This window comes from Bombina bombina, chromosome 1 (genome assembly GCF_027579735.1).
Source record: "Bombina bombina isolate aBomBom1 chromosome 1, aBomBom1.pri, whole genome shotgun sequence".
NCBI lineage: Eukaryota > Metazoa > Chordata > Amphibia > Anura > Bombinatoridae > Bombina > Bombina bombina.
In genome coordinates this window covers 1,251,491,989-1,251,512,001 of record NC_069499.1, presented here as the reverse complement: position 1 = coordinate 1,251,512,001, position 20,013 = coordinate 1,251,491,989, and the positions used below count along the sequence as shown (strand labels likewise).

Sequence of the window (20,013 nt, the reverse complement as noted above, 5' to 3'; positions counted from 1 at the left end):
CCACAAGTAAAGGATGAATCCGTGGACTTGTCGTACCTTATAGAAGAAAAGTAAATTTCTTTCATGTAATTGGCAAGAGTCCATGAGCTAGTGACGTATGGGATATACAATCCTACCACGAGGGGAAAAGTTTCCCTAACCTCAAAATGCCTATAAATACACCTCTCACCACACCCACAATTCAGTTTTACAAACTTTGCCTCCTATGGAGGTGGTGAAGTAAGTTTGTGCTAACATTTCTACGTTGACATGCGCTTCTCAGCATTTTGAAGCCCGGTTCCTCTCAGAGTGCAGTGAATGACAGAGGGATGTGAAGGGAGTATCACCTATTGAATACAATGGTCATCCTAACGGGGATCTATTTCATAGGTTCTCTGTTATCGGTCGTAGAGATTCATCTCCCACCTCCCTTTTCAGATCAACGATATACTCTTATATACCATTACCTCTGCTGATTCTCGCTTCAGTACTGGTTTGACTATCTGCTTTATGTAGATGAGTGTCTTTTGGTAAGTATGTTTCTTTTATTTAAGACACTCTTAAGCTATGGTTTGGCACTTTATGTTTAAAGTTCTAAATATATGTTTTTACTTATATTTGCCATGATTCAGGTTTATTATTTACATTTAGATTCTGTTTATTAACCTCCTGTGGTTGCTTCAGAGGTTTTTTTCAAGTTCCTAATACTAGGGAATGGAATAGGCCTGGTACTTCTTTTATTCCTTCTTTAAGTTTTTAAAAATTATATCCTCCAGTTTGTTTGAAGTTTTGGGGAAGATCTCCAAGTTAATGGGGTTATCTCTACTCTTGCTAACGTACTACTATTCCTATGGAAAATAGTATTTATTTTAAAGATCCTTTAGATGGGAAACTTGTATCTTATCTAAGGAAAATATATTTATTTCTTTCATGTAATTAGCAAGAGTCCATGAGCTAGTGACGTATGGGATATACATTCCTACCAGGAGGTGCAAAGTTTCCCAAACCTCAAAATGCCTATAAATACACCCCTCACCACACCCACAAATCAGTTTTACAAACTTTGCCTCCTATGGAGGTGGTGAAGTAAGTTTGTGCTAGATTCTACGTTGATATGCGCTTCGCAGCAGGCTGGAGCCCGGTTTTCCTCTCATGAATGAATGTCAGAGGGATGTGAGGAGAGTATTGCCTATTTGAATTCAATGGTCTCCTTCTACGGGATCTTTTTCATAGGTTCTCTGTTATTGGTCGTAGAGATTCATCTCTTACCTCCCTTTTCAGATCGACGATATACTCTTATATACCATTACCTCTACTGATTCTCATTTCAGTACTGGTTTGGCTTTCTACTACATGTAGATGAGTGTCCTGGGGTAAGTAAATCTTATTTTTTGTGACATTCTAAGCTATGGTTGGGCACTTTTATGTAAAAGTTCTAAATATATGTGTTTAAACATTTATTTGCCTTGATTCAGGATGATCAATATTCCTTATTTCAGACAGACAGTTTCATTATTTGGGAAAATGCATATGAATTATCAATTTTTTTCTTACCTTTAAATTGACTTTTTTCTCTGTGGGCTGTTAGGCTCGCGGGGGCTGAAAATGCTTCATTTTATTGCGTCATTCTTGGCGCAAACTTTTTTGGCGCAAAAAAAATCCTTGTCATTTCCGGCGTCATACTTGTCACCGGAAGTTGTTTGTGGTTGCGTCATTTTTTTGACGTTTTGCGCCAAAAGTGTCGGCGTCACCGGATGTGGCGTCATTCTCGGCGCCAAAAGCATTTAGGCGCCAATAATGTGGGCGTCATTTTTGTCTCCACCTTTTTTTCTCATTATTTAAGTCTCATTTTTCTTTTGCTTCTGGTTACTAGAGGCTTGTTCATTGGCATTTATTCCCATTCCTGAAACTGTCATTTAAGGAATTTGATAGATTTTGCTTTATATGTTGTTTTTTTCTCTTACATATTGCAAGATGTCTCAGATTGACCCTGGATCAGAAGCTACTTCTGGGAAAACGCTGCCTGATGCTGGTTCTACCAAAGTTAAGTGCATTTGTTGTAAACTTGTGGTATCTGTTCCTCTGGCTGTAGTTTGTGATGAATGTCATGATAAACTTGCTAATGCAGATTCAATTTCCATTAGTAATATTCCATTACCTGTTGCTGTTCCATCAAAATCTAATACTCAGGATGTTCCTGTTAATATAAGAGATTTTGTTTCTAAATCTATTAGGAAGGCTATGTCTGTTATTCCTCCTTCCAGTAAGCGTAAAAGGTCTTTTAAAACTTCTCATTTCTCAGATGAATTTTTAAATGAACATCATCATTCTGATTTGTCTGTTTCTGATGAGGATTTTTCTGGTTCAGAGGATTCTGTCTCAGATATTGACACTGATAAATCTTCATATTTATTTAAAATGGAATTTATTCGTTCTTTACTTAAATAAGTTTTAATCGCTTTAGAAATTGAGGATTCTAGTCCTCTTGATACTAAATCTAATAAGCGTTTAAATTCGGTTTTTAAACCTCCTGTAGTTATTCCGGAAGTTTTTCCTGTCCCTGATGCTATTTCTGAAGTAATTTCTAGGGAATGGAATAATCTGGGTAATTATTTTACTCCTTCTAAAAGATTTAAGAAATTGTATCCTGTGCCATTTGACAGATTAGAGTTTTGGGACAAAATCCCTAAAGTTGATGGGGCTATCTCTACTCTTGCTAAGCGTACTACTATTCCTACGGCAGATAGTACTTCCTTTAAGGATCCTTTAGATAGGAAGATTGATTCCTTTCTAAGGAAAGCTTATTTATGTTCAGGTAATCTTCTTAGGCCTGCTATTTCATTGGCTGATGTTGCTGCAGCTTCCACTTTTTGGTTGGAGGCTTTGGCGCAACAAGTGTCAGATCATAATTCTCATAGTATTGTTAAACTTCTTCAACATGCTAATAACTTTATTTGTGATGCCATCTTTGATATCATCAGAGTTGATGTCAGGTATATGTCTTTAGCTATTCTAGCTAGAAGAGCTTTATGGCTTAAAACTTGGAATGCTGATATGTCTTCTAAGTCAACTTTGCTTTCCCTTTCTTTCCAAGGTAATAAATTGTTTGGTTCTCAGTTGGATTCTATAATTTCAACTGTTACTGGGAGGAAAGGAACTTTTTTACCTCAGGATAAAAAATCTAAAGGCAAATTTAGGGCTGCTAATCGTTTTCGTTCCTTTCGTCAGAATAAGGAACAGAAGCCTGATCCTTCCCCTAAAGGAACGGTTTCTGTTTGGAAACCGTCTCCAGTCTGGAATAAATCCAAGCCTTTTAGAAAGCCAAAGCCAGCTCCCAAGTCCACATGAAGGTGCGGCCCTCATTCCAGCGCAGCTGGTAGGGGGCAGATTACGATTTTTCAAAGAAATTTGGATCAAATCGATTCACAGTCTTTTGATTCAGAACATTGTTTCACAAGGGTACAGAATAGGTTTCAAGGTAAGGCCACCTGCAAGAAGATTTTTTCTTTCTCGCATTCCAATAAATCCAGTGAAGGCTCAGGCATTTCTGAAATGTGTTTCAGATCTAGAGTTGGCTTGAGTAATTATGCCAGTTCCAGTTCTGGAACAGGGGCTGGGGTTTTACTCAAATCTATTCATTGTACCAAAGAAGGAGAATTTCTTCAGACCAGTTCTGGATTTAAAAATATTGAATCGTTATGTAAGGATACCAACATTCAAAATGGTAACTATAAGGACTATTCTGCCTTTTGTTCAGCAAGGGCATTATATGTCCACAATAGATTTGCAGGATGCATATCTGCATATTCCGATTCATCCAGATCACTTTCAGTTTCTGAAATTCTCTTTTCTAGACAAGCATTACCAATTTGTGGCTCTGCCGTTCGGCCTAGCAACGGCTCCAAGGATTTTTTCAAAAGTTCTCGGTGCCCTTCTACCTGTAATCAGAGAACAGGGTATTGTGGTATTTCCTTATTTGGACGATATCTTGGTACTTGCTCAGTCTTCACATTTAGCAGAATCTCATACGAATCGACTTGTGTTGTTTCTTCAAGAACATGGTTGGAGGATCAATTTACCAAAGAGTTCATTGATTCCTCAGACAAGGGTAACCTTTTTAGGTTTCCAAATAGATTCAGTGTCCATGACTTTGTCTCTGACGGACAAGAGACGTCTGAAATTGATTTCAGCCTGTCGAAACCTTCGGTTTCAATCATTCCCTTCGGTAGCCTTATGCATGGAAATTCTAGGTCTTATGACTGCTGCATCAGACGCGGAGGCAGTGGATGCATTGTCACTTCCTTGGAAGTCTCATCCTGCCTATATCTTTCCGCCTCTAGTTCTTCTTCCAAAAGTGATTTCCAAGATTCTAAAGGAGCATTCGTTTGTACTGCTGGTAGCTCCAGCATGGCCTCACAGGTTTCGGTATGCGGATCTTGTTCGGATGGCCAGTTGCCAACCTTGGACTCTTCCGTTAAGACCATACCTTCTATCTCAAGACCCATTTTTCCATCAGGATCTCAAATCATTAAATTTGAAGGTATGGGGATTGAACGCTTGATTCTTAGTCATAGAGGTTTCTCTGACTCCGTAATTAATACTATGTTACAGGCTCGTAAATCTGTGTCTAGGAAGATATATTATCGAGTCTGGAAGACTTACATTTCTTGGTGTTCTTCTCATCAATTTTCCTGGCATTCTTTTAGAATTCCTAGATTTTTACAGTTTCTTCAGGATGGTTTGGATAAAGGTTTGTCTGCCAGTTCCTTGAAAGGACAAATTTCTGCTCTTTCTGTGCTGTTTCACAGAAAGATTGCTAATCTTCCTGATATTCATTGTTTTGTACAGGCTTTGGTTCGTATCAAACCTGTCATTAAGTCAATTTCTCCTCCTTGGAGTTTGAATTTGGTTCTGGGAGCTCTACAAGCTCCTCCTTTTGAACCTATGCATTCTCTAGATATTAAATTACTTTCTTGGAAAGTGTTGTTTCTTTTGGCCATCTCTTCTGCTAGAAGAGTTTGAGTTATCTGTTCTTTCTTGTGAATCTCCTTTTCTGATTTTTCATCAGGATAAGGCAGTGTTGCGGACTTCATTTAAATTTTTACCTAAGGTTGTGAATTCTAACAACATTAGTAGAGAGATTGTGGTTCCTTCATTGTGTCCTAATCCTAAGAATTCTAAGGAAAGATCATTACATTCTTTGTATGTAGTAAAAGCTTTGAAATATTATGTTGAAGCTACTAAAGATTTCCGAAAGACTTCTAGTCTATTTGTTATCTTTTCTGGTTCTAGGAAAGGTCAGAAGGCTTCTGCCATTTCTTTGGCGTCTTGGTTAAGTCTTTGATTCATCATGCTTATGTTGAGTCGGGTAGAACTCCGCCTCAAAGGATTACAGCTCATTCAACTAGGTCAGTTTCTACTTCCTGGGCATTTAGGAATGAAGCTTCGGTTGATCAGATTTGCAAAGCAGCAACTTGGTCTTCTTTGCAAACTTTTACTAAATTCTACCATTTTGATGTGTTTTCTTCTTCTGAAGCAGTTGTTGGTAGAAAAGTACTTCAGGCAGCTGTTTCAGTTTGATTCTTCTTATAATTTAATTTTTTTTCATTATAAGATTTAAACTTTGTTTGGGGTGTGGATTATTTTTCAGCGGAATTGGCTGTCTTTATTTTATCCCTCCCTCTCTAGTGACTCTTGCGTGGAAGTTCCACATCTTGGGTATTTATTATCCCATACGTCACTAGCTCATGGACTCTTGCTAATTACATGAAAGAAAACATAATTTATGTAAGAACTAACCTTAGAAATTAATTTCTTTCATATTAGCAAGAGTCCATGAGACCCACCCTTTTTTTGTGGTGATTATGATTTTTTTGTATAAAGCACAACTATTCCAATTCCTTATTTTTTATGCTTTCCCACTTTTTTTTCTTATCACCCCACTTCTTGGCTATTCGTTAAACTGATTTGTGGGTGTGGTGAGGGGTGTATTTATAGGCATTTTGAGGTTTGGGAAACTTTGCCCCTCCTGGTAGGAATGTATATCCCATACGTCACTAGCTCATGGACTCTTGCTAATATGAAAGAAATGAATTTATCAGGTAAGTTCTTACATAAATTATGTTTTTCAGATCCTTTTCTTAGGCCTGCAATTTCTTTGGCTTATGTTGCAGATGTTTCCTCTTTTTTGGTTGGAAACTTTAGCGCAACAAGTATCGGATTATGATTTGTTTAGCATTGTTAACTTGATTCAACATGCTAATAATTTAATGATGTGATGCCATTTTTTTGATATTATCAAAATTGAGGTTAAATCTATGTCTTTAGCTATTTTAGCTAGAAGAACTTTGTGACTTAAATTTTGGAATGCTGATTTGATTTCTAAATCCAGATTTCTATTTTCTTTCCTTCCAAGGTAATTATTTGGTTCACAGTTGGATTCAATTCTTTCAACTGTTACTGTGGGGAAGGGAGTTTTTTGCCTCAAGATTAAGTTCTAAGGGTAAATCTTAAGCTTATAACCATTTTTTGTTCTTAATAAGGAACAGAAACCTAATTCTTCCTCAAGTAATATGTTTCTAATTGTAAGCTTTCTTCAAGATGGAATGAATTCATTCATTTAAGAGAAAAAAGCCAGCCCCCAAATTTGCATGAAGGTGCGGCCCTTATTTCTGCTTATCTGGTAGGGGGCAGGTTAAGATTTTTCTAAAGTTGTTTGGTTCAATTCGGTCCAAACTCCTTAGTTTCAGAATATTGTTTTTCAGCGTACTGAATAGAATGCAGAGTAAGTCCGTCTATGAGAAGTCTTTTTTTCTCTCACATATTCCAGCAATCCTAGTAAAGGCTTAGGCTTTCCTGAAGTATGTTTCAGACCTGGAGTTATCTGGGGTATTCATACCAGTTCCGTTTTAGGAACGGGTTCTGGGGTTTTATTCTGAAGTATTCAAAGAAAGAAAATCTTTTGTAAGAGTACCATCTTTCAGAATGGTGATTTTACGGTCTATTCTGCCTTTGTTCAGCAAGGGCATTATTTGCCTACAATAGACTTACAGGATGCATATCTTCATATTCTGTTTCATTCAGATTATTTTCATTTTCTGAGATTCTATTTTTTAGACAAGAATTACCATTTTGTTGCTGGCCTAGCAACAGCTCTAGGAATCTTTTCAAAGGTTCTCGTTGTTTCCTTTTTTGGACGATATCTTGGTACTTGCTCAGTCTTTTCGTTCTGCAGAATCTCATATGATTCAACTTCTGTTGTTCCTTCAAAGACACGGTTGGAGGTTCATTTTATCAAGAAAGTTCCTTGATTCCTCAGACAAGGGTCACATTTTTTAGGTTTCCAGATAGATTGTGTCAATGTCTTTGTCTCTAACAGACAAGAGGCAATTTTTATTGGGTTCAGCTTGTTGGTACCTTCAGTCTTTATTATTTCCTTCAGTAGCTATTTGCATGGAAGTTTTAGGTCTCTTGACTGTAGCATCGGACTCGTTTCCCTTTGCTCGTTTTCATATGAAACCTCTCCAGTTTTTTATGCTGAAATTATGGTGCAGGGATTATTCTAGGATATCACATTTTATATCCTTGAATCTCAATATTCAACTATCTCTGACATGGTGGTTAGATCACCATCGTATAGTTCTACAGGTCTCTTTGCTTCATCCAACCTGGACCGTGATCACACCAGATGTGAGTCTTTCATGTTGGGAAGCTGTCTGGGGATCTCGGACAGCATAAGGGGTTTGGAAATCTCAAGAGGCGAGATTACCAATCAATATTTTTGAACTCTGTGTGATTCTCAGAGCTTTTCAGTTTTGGCTTCTATTGAAGAGAGAGCCGTTTATTGGTTTTCAGACAGACAATGTCACAACTGTGGCGTATGTCAATCATCAGGGTTGGACTCACAGTCCTCAGGCTATGAAAGAAGTATCTCGGATACTTGCTTGGGCGGAATCCAGCTCCTATCTAATTTCTGCGGTTCATATCTCAGGTATAGACAATTGGGAAGCGGATTATCTCAGTCGTTGGACCTTACATCCAGGAGAGTGGTCTCTTCACCCAGATGTGTTTTTTCAAATTGTTCAGATGTAGGGGCTTCCAGAAATAGATCTGATGGCATCTCATCTAAACAAGGAACTTCCCAGGTACCTATCTAGGTCCAGGGATCCTCAGGCGGATACAGTGGATACTTTGACACTCCCTTGGAGTTTTCAACCTGCCTATATTTTTTTCGCCTCTAGTTCTTCTTCCAAGAGTGATTTTCAAAATCATCATGGAGCAATCATTTGTGCTGCTGGTGGCTCCAGCATGGCCGCACAGGTTTTGGTATGCGGATCTTGTTTGGATGTCCAGTTGCCAACCTTGGCCACTTCCATTTAGGCCAGACCTTATATCTCAAGGTATGGAAATTTAACGCTTAGTGCTTAGTCATAGAGGTTTCTCTGACTCCGTGATTAATACTATGTTGCAGGCTTGTAAATCTGTTTCTAGAAAGATCTATTATCGAGTTTGGAAGACTTACATTTCATGGTGCTCTTCTCATAAATTCTCTTGGCATTCTTTTAGAATTCCTAGAATTTTTCAGTTTCTTCAGGATGGTTTAGTTAAGGGTTTGTCTGCAAGTTCCTTGAAAGGACAAACTTTTGCTCTTTCTGTCCTAGTCCACAGAAAAATTGCTAAACTCCCTGATATTCATTGTTTTGTACAGGCTTTGGTTTGTATCAAGCCGGTCATTGGATCAATCTCTCCTTCCTGGAGTCTTAATTTGGTATTGAAGGCTTTACAGGCTCCTCCGTTTGAGCCTATGCATTCTCTGGACATTAAATTACTTTCTTGGAAAGTGTTGTTCCTTTTGGCCATCTCTTCTGCTAGAAGAGTTTCTGAATTATCTGCTCTTTCTTGTGAGTCTCCTTTTCTGATTTTTCATCAGGATAAGGCGGTTTTGCGGACTTCATTTAAATTTTTTCCTAAAGTTGTGAATTCCATCAACATTAGTAGAGAAATTGTTGTCCCTTCTTGTCCTAATCCTAAGATTTCTCTGGAGAGATCTTTTTCATTCTTTGGATATGGTAAGAGCTTTGAAATATTATGTTTAACCTACTAAAGATATCAGGAAGACTTTTAGTCTATTTGTTATCTTTTCTGGTTCTAGGCAAGGTCAGAAGGCTCCTCCATTTCTTTGCAATTTTGGTTAAAGCTTTTTGATTCTTCATGCTTATTTAGAGTCGGGTAATTCCCCGCCTCAGAGTATTATGGCTCATTCTACTAGGTCAGTTTCCACTTCCTGGACTTTTAAGAATGAAGCTTCTGTTGATCAGATTTGCAAAGCAACATCTTGGTCTTCTTTGCATACTTTTACTAAATTCTACCATTTGGATGTTTTTTCTTCTTCAGAAGCAGTTTTTAGTAGAAAAGTTCTTCAGGCAGTTGTTTCGGTTTGATTCTTCTGCTTATAATTTCAGTTTTTTTTTCATTATAAAGATTAAAACTTTTGATTTGGGTTGTGGATTCATTTTTTCAGCGGAATTGGCTGTCTTTATTTTTATCCCTCCCTCTCTAGTGACTCTTGCGTGGAGTTCCACATCTTGGGTATTTGCTATCCCATACTTCACTAGCTAATGGAGTCTTGCCAATTACATGAAAGAAAACATAATTTATGTAAGAATTTACCTGATGAATTAATTTCTTTCATATTGGCAAGAGTCCATGAGACCCACCCTTTTTATGGTGGTTATGATTTTTTTGTATAAAGCACAATTATTCCAATTCCTTGTTGATGCTTTTTACTCCTTTATTTATCACCCCACTTCTTGGCTATTCATTAAATTTAATTGTGGGTGTGGTGAGGGGTGTATTTATAGGCATTTTGAGGTTTGGGAAACTTTGCCCCTCCTGGTAGGATTGTATATCCCATACCTCACTAGCTCATGGACTCTTGCCAATATGAAAGAAATGAATTTATCAGGTAAATTCTTACATAAATTATGTTTTATGCTTACCTGATAAAATTAATTTCTTCTATGGTACGACGAGTCCACGGCCCGCAGTCATTTTACGACAGATTTTTTTTTTATTTTAAACTTCAGTCACCTCTGCACCTTTTAGTTTCTCATTTTTCTTCCTGTACCTTTGGTCGAATGACTGGGGGATGGAGCTAAGGGAGGAGCTATATAGACGGCTCTGCTGTGGTGCTCTTTGCCACTTCCTGTTAGCAGGAGGATAATATCCCACAAGTAAAGGATTAATCCGTGGACTCGTCGTACCATAGAAGAAATTAATTTATCAGGTAAGCATAAATTTACTTTTCATATGTGTCCCCAGTTCTGTGTATTTAAATGGGTGAGTAACAATCAACTGCGTCACTGCTTTTCTAGTGAATCATCTAATTCCATATGATGAGCTTATTCATCTTGTTTGACATATTCAGGGTTTCTTTTAGGCAGTGTGGAGATATTCATGCATATGTGTCACTGTCTACAGTATTGGTGAACTGATGTAACTTGATTATAAGCATTCACTGCAGTTTATTTTGATGTTAAAGGGACATTAAATAAAAAAAAATCTTTCATGATTCAGATAAATCCTACAATTTTAAACAACTTTCAAAATTACTTCTATTATCTAATTTGCTTCATTTTCTTGGTATCTTTGGTTGAAGGAGCAGCAATGCACTACTGGGAACTAGCTAAAGGCCAATGAGGAGGCATTTATGTGAAGCCACCAATCAGCAGCTTCTGTGCCTACCTAGGTATACTTTTCAACAAAGATTATTAAAAAATTAGATAATAGGAATACATTGGAAAGTTATTTAAAACTATAAGCCCTGTCTGAATCTTGAGAAAACATGGTTTCAGTCCCTTTAAGTAGATATTTATGATCTCTAAGTTTATTATATGTTTTATATTTCTCATTACCAGGCAATTGTAAAGGAGATCCCTTCTGCTGAAGTTGAAGATCCGAACAAAATAAAGTCTGCCATCTTTTATTCCATAAGTTTAACACAACAAGGTCTGCAAGGGGTAGAACTGGGCACATACCTTATCAAAAAGGTTGTGAAGGAGCTGAAGGTCAGTTTTTGTATACAAACCAAACATTTGCATTCCTCACAAAATCATCTTAGATACAATACTTTCATGGTTCAGTCCACCTCATCTATACTATATCCATAGGGACATGTTATTTGAACATTTAGAAAAAGTTTTCCTGGGTTTTCTGTGTTTGACTTTTTCATGTATGTATCTGTGCTGAATAATCACATTTTGTTTTGACAGCTATTGAGCAATAGATACCTAGATATTTAGCATTTGCTATATTTTTCTTAATTAAAATGACACTAAATGTGCAGTATATTATATAGCTTATGTAATTTGTGTTTGCCTATATGTATATATACTGTATGTATATATATATATATATATATACATACATATGTTGAATTATATTTAGATGTGCTGCAGGTAGTAAAGCGGACTGAAAGGCAAACATCTATTCCATTCATTTCCAAGTGTGATAGATGTCTGCCTGGTTTCTCATAGCAGGCATGTAAGGCTATAGAAAGTGAATGAAGTGGGCGGTCGCTTTCTGCTGGCTTGGGGGTGGCCTGGGCAGTTTTACAAGACTGAAGTAAAAAGATTTAAAACGTAAACAAGCACCTCCAAATATCATTTAACTGTATAAGATGTAAAAATTTTTGGGCTGGATTACAAATGGAGTGCTAATTTATCACTCGCCCGCAAACAGGTGTTTAACAGGTGTTTACGCAATAAATAACCAGCCATTACAAGTGTCTGGTTATTGCTACCGCAAGCTTGCGGCAGCAATTAGCTCTCAGTAACTGAACCTCTGGTTAGTTTTCAAAATAACTCCTAATTGCCCCCAAAATAATGAATATTCTTTTTTTTTATTAATAAATAAAACAAAACTGCAAAAATAAGTTATGAGGGGTTAAAGTTGGCGGGTGTGGGATGTTAGAAAAAATACTGCACTGAAAAGTGCCTTTACATAGCGGTCTATGTAAACTGTGTGTTTCCTGTGAATATATATGTATATTCTTATATGCATATATATTTGTGTTAATATATGTATATATTCACATATATATTTACAATCTGCTGCCATCGCTGCTCAACATACCCCCTTCACTGCGCTAATTCTCATGCCTTGTCTCTGTATGGAAACAATCTCTCAAAAGCACAAATCTTCTGTACAATGGGAACGTTGGGTCGCATTCGCATTGCACCTAACTTGTAATACCAGCCCACATTTGTGCACGCTGGTATTGCTAAGTGGATCGCAAATATTGATTTTGCGGAAGCAATATTTTGCGCTCCGCTTATAATCTAGCCCTTTAAGTTGAATATTTTTCCTTTTCATGTAAAATTATTTTTAACATGTTTGCAATCATGCACTTCATGTTAGTTTTACAATTTAAACACCCTTTTTTATGCAAAACATATCTGTTAATATGTTTAACTGCTCCTCTTTTTAATATACATGATAGAAAAAAGTTTGCGTGTCATGTCCCTTTAAGTGATTTTAATCAACAATAAAAAATACCCTATCGCTATCAACATAAAAAATTGTTAAACCACTAATCAGGAGACATTTAATACTATGGCTGAGTTAACAACAAACTATGGTAAAAGAATTACCATAGTTTGCAACTGTAAAGTACAGTGTACTTACAGTTTAATTTATGCTGTAGGTTTAAATACTTTATCATTCTTTAAATATTTGTTAACTCCTCCCCAGTTTAAATATAACATTCTGCAAATATGTAGTTTTTAAATAAAATTTTTGCTTCTTAGAAAAGATTTCTTTGCATCTCTAATTCAGTAGTATAAAAAAACTTGATTTAATGGATGCTGTCCTTAAATGTGGTTGGCTGAACCTTGATAAACATGCAAATATAAAAATGTATTTAAATATATTTAATAAAACATTTCATCTAAATTTATCACACTTCTATCTTTAGCTAATATATAGTTCTTCATGGTTTTATTTAATAACAATGTAATACATAGATATGGATCCTTTAATATATAAAAAAAATATTTCCTTCTTAATATAAGGAGAGTCCATGGCATCATTCCTTACTGTTGGGAAATACTGAACCTGGCTACCAGGGGGAGGCAAAGACACCCCAGCCAAAGGCTTACATACACCCCTTCCACTTCCCTCATATCCCAGTCATTCTTTTCCTTTTGTCACAGGAGGTTGGCAGAGAAGTGTCAAAATATTTGGAGTAGTTCCTTATGGAGGGTATCTGTCCTTCGAAATTTGACTGGAGTTTTAAGTTGTCTTGTCACCCTCTCAGTAAGAGCATTGGCGAATGTTAGAGTCTGGAGATGCAGGGAAAGTCTTTCTGCGAACGCATCCAGATTCGTATTAACAGCTCCTAAGCAATCGGTGTTGACGGGTTTCACTGCCTGTCCATGTCAGGAGCGATGCTACAAGACTGTCAAACTTGAGAGGCTGTGTTTCTGTTCACAGCATAGATTCCAGTAAGATTTTCATTTTATATACATATGATAACGCAAGAAGACAGGGTCACAGTGTGGCTCCTTTGATCTGTATGGAATCAAGGGTTAATATCTCCAGAGGGGGATTATTGAACAGTGGGGATTAATCACATATGTTTATTTGATCATGTTGTGACATGTGTGAGATGAGGCTCAGGCAGATGTAGGAACGTACAGGGTTTTCACTTTCTTTTTGGGAGCTGCGCAGCCTGAAAGGCTTGGCATGCTTTTTTACTAGTATAGCAGGGGCGGTCCTGCATTGTGCCCCACGTGAGCGGGTGTGGTCACACTTATTTCAGACCGTGCTGTTTTCCGGAGAAGAAGTGGTTTCTCTGTTTGACCTGGGTCATACGAGGTGGTGAATGCCACAGTCATTGGGGGTATAAGGGTGCCGTTTTTTCTTAGTAATCAAAAGTCTGCTTTGTTAGGGCAAGCTATGGAGGATTCTGATGCGTTTGAGGGTACTCTCTCTTTACCCAAGTCTAATACATGTCTATCTTGTGAGGAGGCCATGGTATACCCACCTGCTCAATTATGTTTCACATGCCTTGATAAAGTAATCATGTTGAAGAAAGTTAAAGGGACAGTCAAGTAAAAATAAACTTTCATGATTTAAATAGGGCATGTAATTTTAAACAACTTTCCAATTTACTTTTATTACCAATTTTGCTTTGTTCTCTTGGTAGTCTTAGTTGAAAGCTGAATCTAGGAGGTTCATATGCTAATTTCGTAGACCTTGAAGGCCACCTCTAATCTGAAAGCATTTTGACAATTTTTCACCACTAGAGACCGTTAGTTCATGTGTTTCATATAGATAACATTGAGCACAGGCACGTGAAACTCCTAGGAGTCAGCACTGATTGGCTAAAGATGCAAGTCTGTTAAAAGAACTGAAATAAGGGGGCAGTTTGCAGAGGCATAGATACAAGGTAATAACAGAGGTAAAAAGTATATTATTATAACTGTGTTTGTTATGCAAAACTGGAAAATGGGTAATAAAGGGATTATCTACCTTTTTAAACAACAAAAAATCTGGTGTTTACTGTCCCTTTAATATGTTTGATAACACTGAGCTGTCCACCTCTGAGGAGTCTTTGTCCCGTGAGGTGCACACCTTACAGTCATCTACTAATACACATGCAGCTTCCTGTAGCACTCCTAATCCTCCATGTGCGGGGCCCTTTTTACCGCCATACTTTACTGAGCAGTTACAAACGGCAGTGTCTGCGGTCTTTAGTGCTTTACCTCGCCCTGCTAAGCGCAAGTGAAAGGTCAAATATTGCTATTTTTCCCAGGGGTCATCTACTAGTTTATTGGATTTATCTTATACAAGATTATCTGATGATGAAGACGCCTCTGATACTTCAGAGGGTGCTCTTTCTTGGTCGTAATCTGCTGCCTCTAAGCCTCCAGCTGCGGAGGAACCAGACTTTAGATTTAGGATTAAGCATTTACGCTTTCTGCTGAAGGAAGTTTTGGCTACATTAGAGGTTGCAGAGCCCAAAATGCCTGAGGAACCTTTGATTCCTAAATTAGATAAGATCTACGAGGACATTTGTTTCAACCGGCAGCGGCTGTTACTGCAGTTGCTGGAGCGGCTACCTACTGGTACGCCTCCTTATCTGAATTGATTGAGGTGGAGGGTCTCCTCAAAGTGATCCAGGAAAAAATTAGGGCCTTAAGGGTGGCTAATTATTTTATTTGCGCTGCAAATATGCAAATAATTTGCCTGAATGCCAAGGCTTCAGGTTTTTCTGTTCAAGCCCATAAGGCACTCTGGCTGAAGTTCTGGTCTGCGAGCATGACTACTAAGTCATTTAAGGGAAAGATTCTATTTGGTCCAGGTCTGGACTCGTTTATCTCCATGGTTAATGGAGACAAAGATGCCTTTTTACAGCAGGATAAGAAGAACAAGCCTAAGGGACAGGGTCCTAATTTTTCGTTCCTTTAGTTCGGATAAATCCCAACGGCAGCAGCCCTCCATAAAACCAGAGCAATCCAAGGGGACTTGGAAGCCGGCTCAGTACTGGAATAAATCCAAGCAGAGCAAGAAATCCGCTGGGAAAAAGTAGGCATGAAGGGGCGGCCCCCGATCCGACTCTTGTAGGGGGCAGACACATGGTTTGGGGACATGCAAGACCCATAGGTCCTGGAGGTCATCGCTTAGGGATACAAGATAGGTTTCAAGTCTCTTCCACCAAGGGACAGATTCCTCCGCTCAAACCTGTCTTCAAGGATAGAAAAGAGAGAAGCCTTTCTGGGGGGCTATTCAAACCTTTTTGTGGTCCCAAAGAAGGAGGAAACTTTCCTCACGATTCTGGCCCTAAAGTGCTTAAACAAATTCCTATCTGTTCCCTCGTTCAAGATGGAGACAATAAGGTCTATCCTTACCTTAGTTCAGGAAGGACAGTTCATGACCACTATAGACATGAAGGATGCTTACCTTTACTTTCTAATACACAAGGATCATATGTCAGTCATGTATTGGCTTTTTAATAAATGTTTGCACATTTTACATTTACCACAACTGTAGCAGCCATCTTTCTTTTGATGTTTACCAAGCCAGTCATTGTTCCCTTTGTAGTGACTATGTACTAATTTATCTTTAAGAGAAGGAGCACATCTGGCTGTCAATTATGGGTACTCACATACTATTTTTTGGATGTCAGTATCTGCGGTTAGGATATTCCAATGTCTCCACAATATCTTTCTCAATTCTTCACACTCAGAGTTAAAAGTGCTAATAAACCTCACTTCTGAGCTAGTTTTCTTATCCCCTTTTTCATATAATAATTTGTCACATGGAGTTTCCCTAGCTCTTTGATATCCCTTCTTCATTACTTGTTTGGAATAACCTCTGGCTATAAATCTCTCCCTCAAATCATCTGCATATTTTTTGTATGTCAAATCTGATGAGCAGTTTCTCTTCTGTCTAAGGTATTGACCAATGGGGATAGCATTGATTTGGTGTTGGGGGTGGTAACTAGATGCTTCAATTTAGGTATTTGCAGAGGTACTTTTTCTAACCGTTTCTGTCACTAGTCTATCTTGATGTCTCAAAATTTTTATATCTAAGAAAGACAATGATTCATAACTCCATTCAGTCATTACAGTTCAGTTGCTGCATGAATTTTGACAGATCATCGGATGTGCCCTCCCACAATAGAAGGACATCATCAATAAAACAAATCCATAATGTTATTGCATTCTTAAATTCTGTTGCAACATCCAAAATGTTTTCGTTTTCCTATCTCCCCAGGTAAAGACAAGCATAGGTTGGTGCACAGCGTGCACCCATTGCTGAGCCCTCATTTGTCTATAATATTTGCCATAAAACTTAAAGTAGTTCTATTTAGCACAAAATGTAACAGATCCAGAACCAAATCAGTATGACCATCAAATTTTTGACCTCTCTCTTTTAGAATTTCCTTAATGGTTTCAATACCTTTCGTATGAGGGATTGTGGAGTATAATGCTTCCACGTCAATAGATACCAAAATTGTTTCTGGGGTGAGTACCACACCATCGTTTTCTCAGAACCTCTGTGGTATCTTTGACGTAGGAAGGTAATGAGTTGAGATAGGGCTGTAAACACCAGTCCAAATATTTAGTTACACCATGTTAACCCCCCCCCCATACCTGACACTATTGGCCTTCCTGGGGGGGGCATCTTATGTTTGTGTATTTAAGGTGTTGTATAGAATGTTGGGGTGACTGGAAATTTGACCTGCATGAAAGATAGTTATTTTTTTATTTATCAATCCATCTGCTAGGGCTTTAGTTAAAATACTATCCAGCTCCACTTTATACTGTGGAGTTGGATTACATTTCAATTTTTCATTCTGGCCTGTATTATTAAGTTGTCTTAAGCACTCTGTTTTATAATCCAGTGTATTGAGAATAACAACAACTAATAGATGTGGGAGAAAGAGGGGAAGACTGGGATAACCTACTCCTTAAGTCTGAATGCAGGTGAATCTACAATTTTAACTCACTTCAACCTAAAGGGCTAAATGAAGAATTAAAGTATGCCCCTTTTCTTATAAATTGAGGTGATCTATATGTAATTCAAATCAAGGGATTACATCTTGTAGATTTCTGGTTATTAGTAAAGTATATTGATAGACAAATTATGTATACATTACTCTCTACTGTTAAGCGATTCCCCATATCTATGTACTACGGATCGGGTAGTGTTAATAATAAGAATGTAATACTAGACAACTTGCCATAGTGTGTATATACGCATTTAATGTAAGGTAAAATGGTGTAATTATTTGGATGCACTATCATTAAGGATATTCATAGCATTATGATAATAGCGTATAAGCATATACTAGAGTTTGCTGATCACGGATGCTGGTTAGACTATACAAACCATTTTGTTTAATAAGTTTCATTTTATATTGAATTTCTGTTTTTTTGTGTAATAAGCAATTAAGTTTCAATTCACCTGTGGGGAGCATGGTAAACAGAGTAGAATCCATACAGCAGATATCGATTGATTGTGCCTGAGGAAGCCCAAAGTGACCTAGGATGAAACACATGTAGCGGTTGTTACATCGGCTGGAGCCGACTTTCATTCTCTTTGAAATTACAGCGTTCTGATTATTTCAAACCCAGGTGCACTTTTTGGAAATCTCCCTATGCGTGCACAGGATGCTTAATGGCACTACTGGAGATCGGTGAGCAGGGCATGTGAGTGACACAGGGGGAAATCACTACAATATCAAGAACACAGGTAACACTAAGAAGATGCTGAGTGAGAAGCGCAGTGTGCTTTCTACCTGTTTGACACTGAGGAGGTCGCTGTATGAGAAGCGTCAGTGTCAATACTCTGTTGAACTATATTAATTGTCCCATTGGCATTTGTTCAGCTTACTTTATTGTTGGAGTGAGTGGTTGGGGCGAAGCGCAGGGTTGACTGGTAATTTCTATTCACTTTACAGCGTGTATGTGTTAGCCCGCTTGAACAAATTTCACCTTTACGCATAGGGAGTGAAGATATTCACCAGGAGGACCCAGCCATGTTGGCTTTTTGTATTTACAACAGTTGTCCATATCCAAGGACCTATAATTTGGAACAAGCTCATTATTAATCAGTGGACTTGCTGACTAGTCTTATTATTGGGGATCCCTGTTTTTGCTCTTGGGTAATGAATGATTCGCATATGCTATTTTCCTTAGACCATTAATTTTGTGGTTATGTTTTTATTTTTGCACACTGTTTAGCATTATAATACATTAGTGCATTATATATCTAGCATCCGTGATTGTGTGTTCTTGAGACTTCTTATAAACATTTTCATTAAGGCGTAATATGGGGTTGCTGGATAAGGTTTACATTTTGTTTTCTTATATATATATATATATATATATATATATATATATATATAGAGAGAGAGAGAGATTGAGAGAGAGAGAGAGATTGAGAGAGAGAGAGAGAGATTGAGAGAGAGAGAGAGAGAGAGAGAGAGATCCCCTCTTAAAGCTTTCTTCAACCACACATAGAAGCACTTAAACGGAGCGATATTAAAAGTTCATACCTTTATTTTCTTGTGTAACAAACACATACGACTTTCACAGACATAGTAATTACCAGGAGACACAGTTGCTAACGGAGTATGATGTCATCTGACGCGTTTCATGCCTTTCTGGCACTTTGTAAGAGATGTATAGTAGGAGGTATACTGGATATTTATAATCCTCTTGGATTATGTTCCTCCTCCCCTACTATAAACATGTCACTAGTGTTTGCATACCTCAGTGTTTATAGTCAATACAACTATACAAGTGGCTATAAACGATAAGTGACTATAAATACTGAGGTATGCAAACACTAGTGACATATTTGTAGTAGGGGAGGAGGATCGTTTGTTACACAAGAAAATAAAGGTATGAGCTTTTAATATCGCTCCGTTTAAGTGCTTTTATGTGCCAACGACACTATTTTCATATCACCTCACCTTGGTTGAAGAAAGCTTTAAGAGGGGATCTTTTCGTATTGATGTATTTGGACTGCAAACTTCTTGTGTTTGTTTGTACTTTTCTGTGTCAGGAGAGGCACCGTCACGGCCCTTTCTGCTTCAACTTTGATTATTTACAGTTCCCTTATTTGTGCATCTATCGCCTTTTGTGTGTATATATATATATATATATATATATATATATATATATATATATATATCCATTCCTCGTTTGCAAGAAGGCACTCACTGGTCTTTAGTAAAAAACAACTTTTAATTCATAGATTTAAAAAGCAATTACATCCATAACGTTTCAATGTCGTTATGACATCTTTGTCAAATGTTCTGCTAACATCACCAATATAGAACAAACATGTTTCCAAAGTAGAAAATCTCTAACAACATACATTTAAATACAACCTTATATACCCATTAATATTCACATCTTCCCGCTCCTGCAGATCCTCCATCTCCCCCCTGACGTCATCGCGCTCAGACGTGGGCGTGAGCGTGAGACGTCATTCGTTTCCAATTGGCCATGTGTCTCC

General features: G+C 37.6%; 1 protein-coding gene across 1 annotated transcript in view; it reads left to right on the top strand.

Annotated features, from left to right (window-relative positions):
- MLYCD (malonyl-CoA decarboxylase) overlaps positions 1 to 20,013 on the top strand; it is a 558,150-nt gene that overhangs the window by 375,966 nt on the left and 162,171 nt on the right. Inside the window, 1 exon segment of the mRNA XM_053700801.1 lies at positions 10,896 to 11,045. Coding sequence (XP_053556776.1) covers positions 10,896 to 11,045 — 150 coding nt within the window.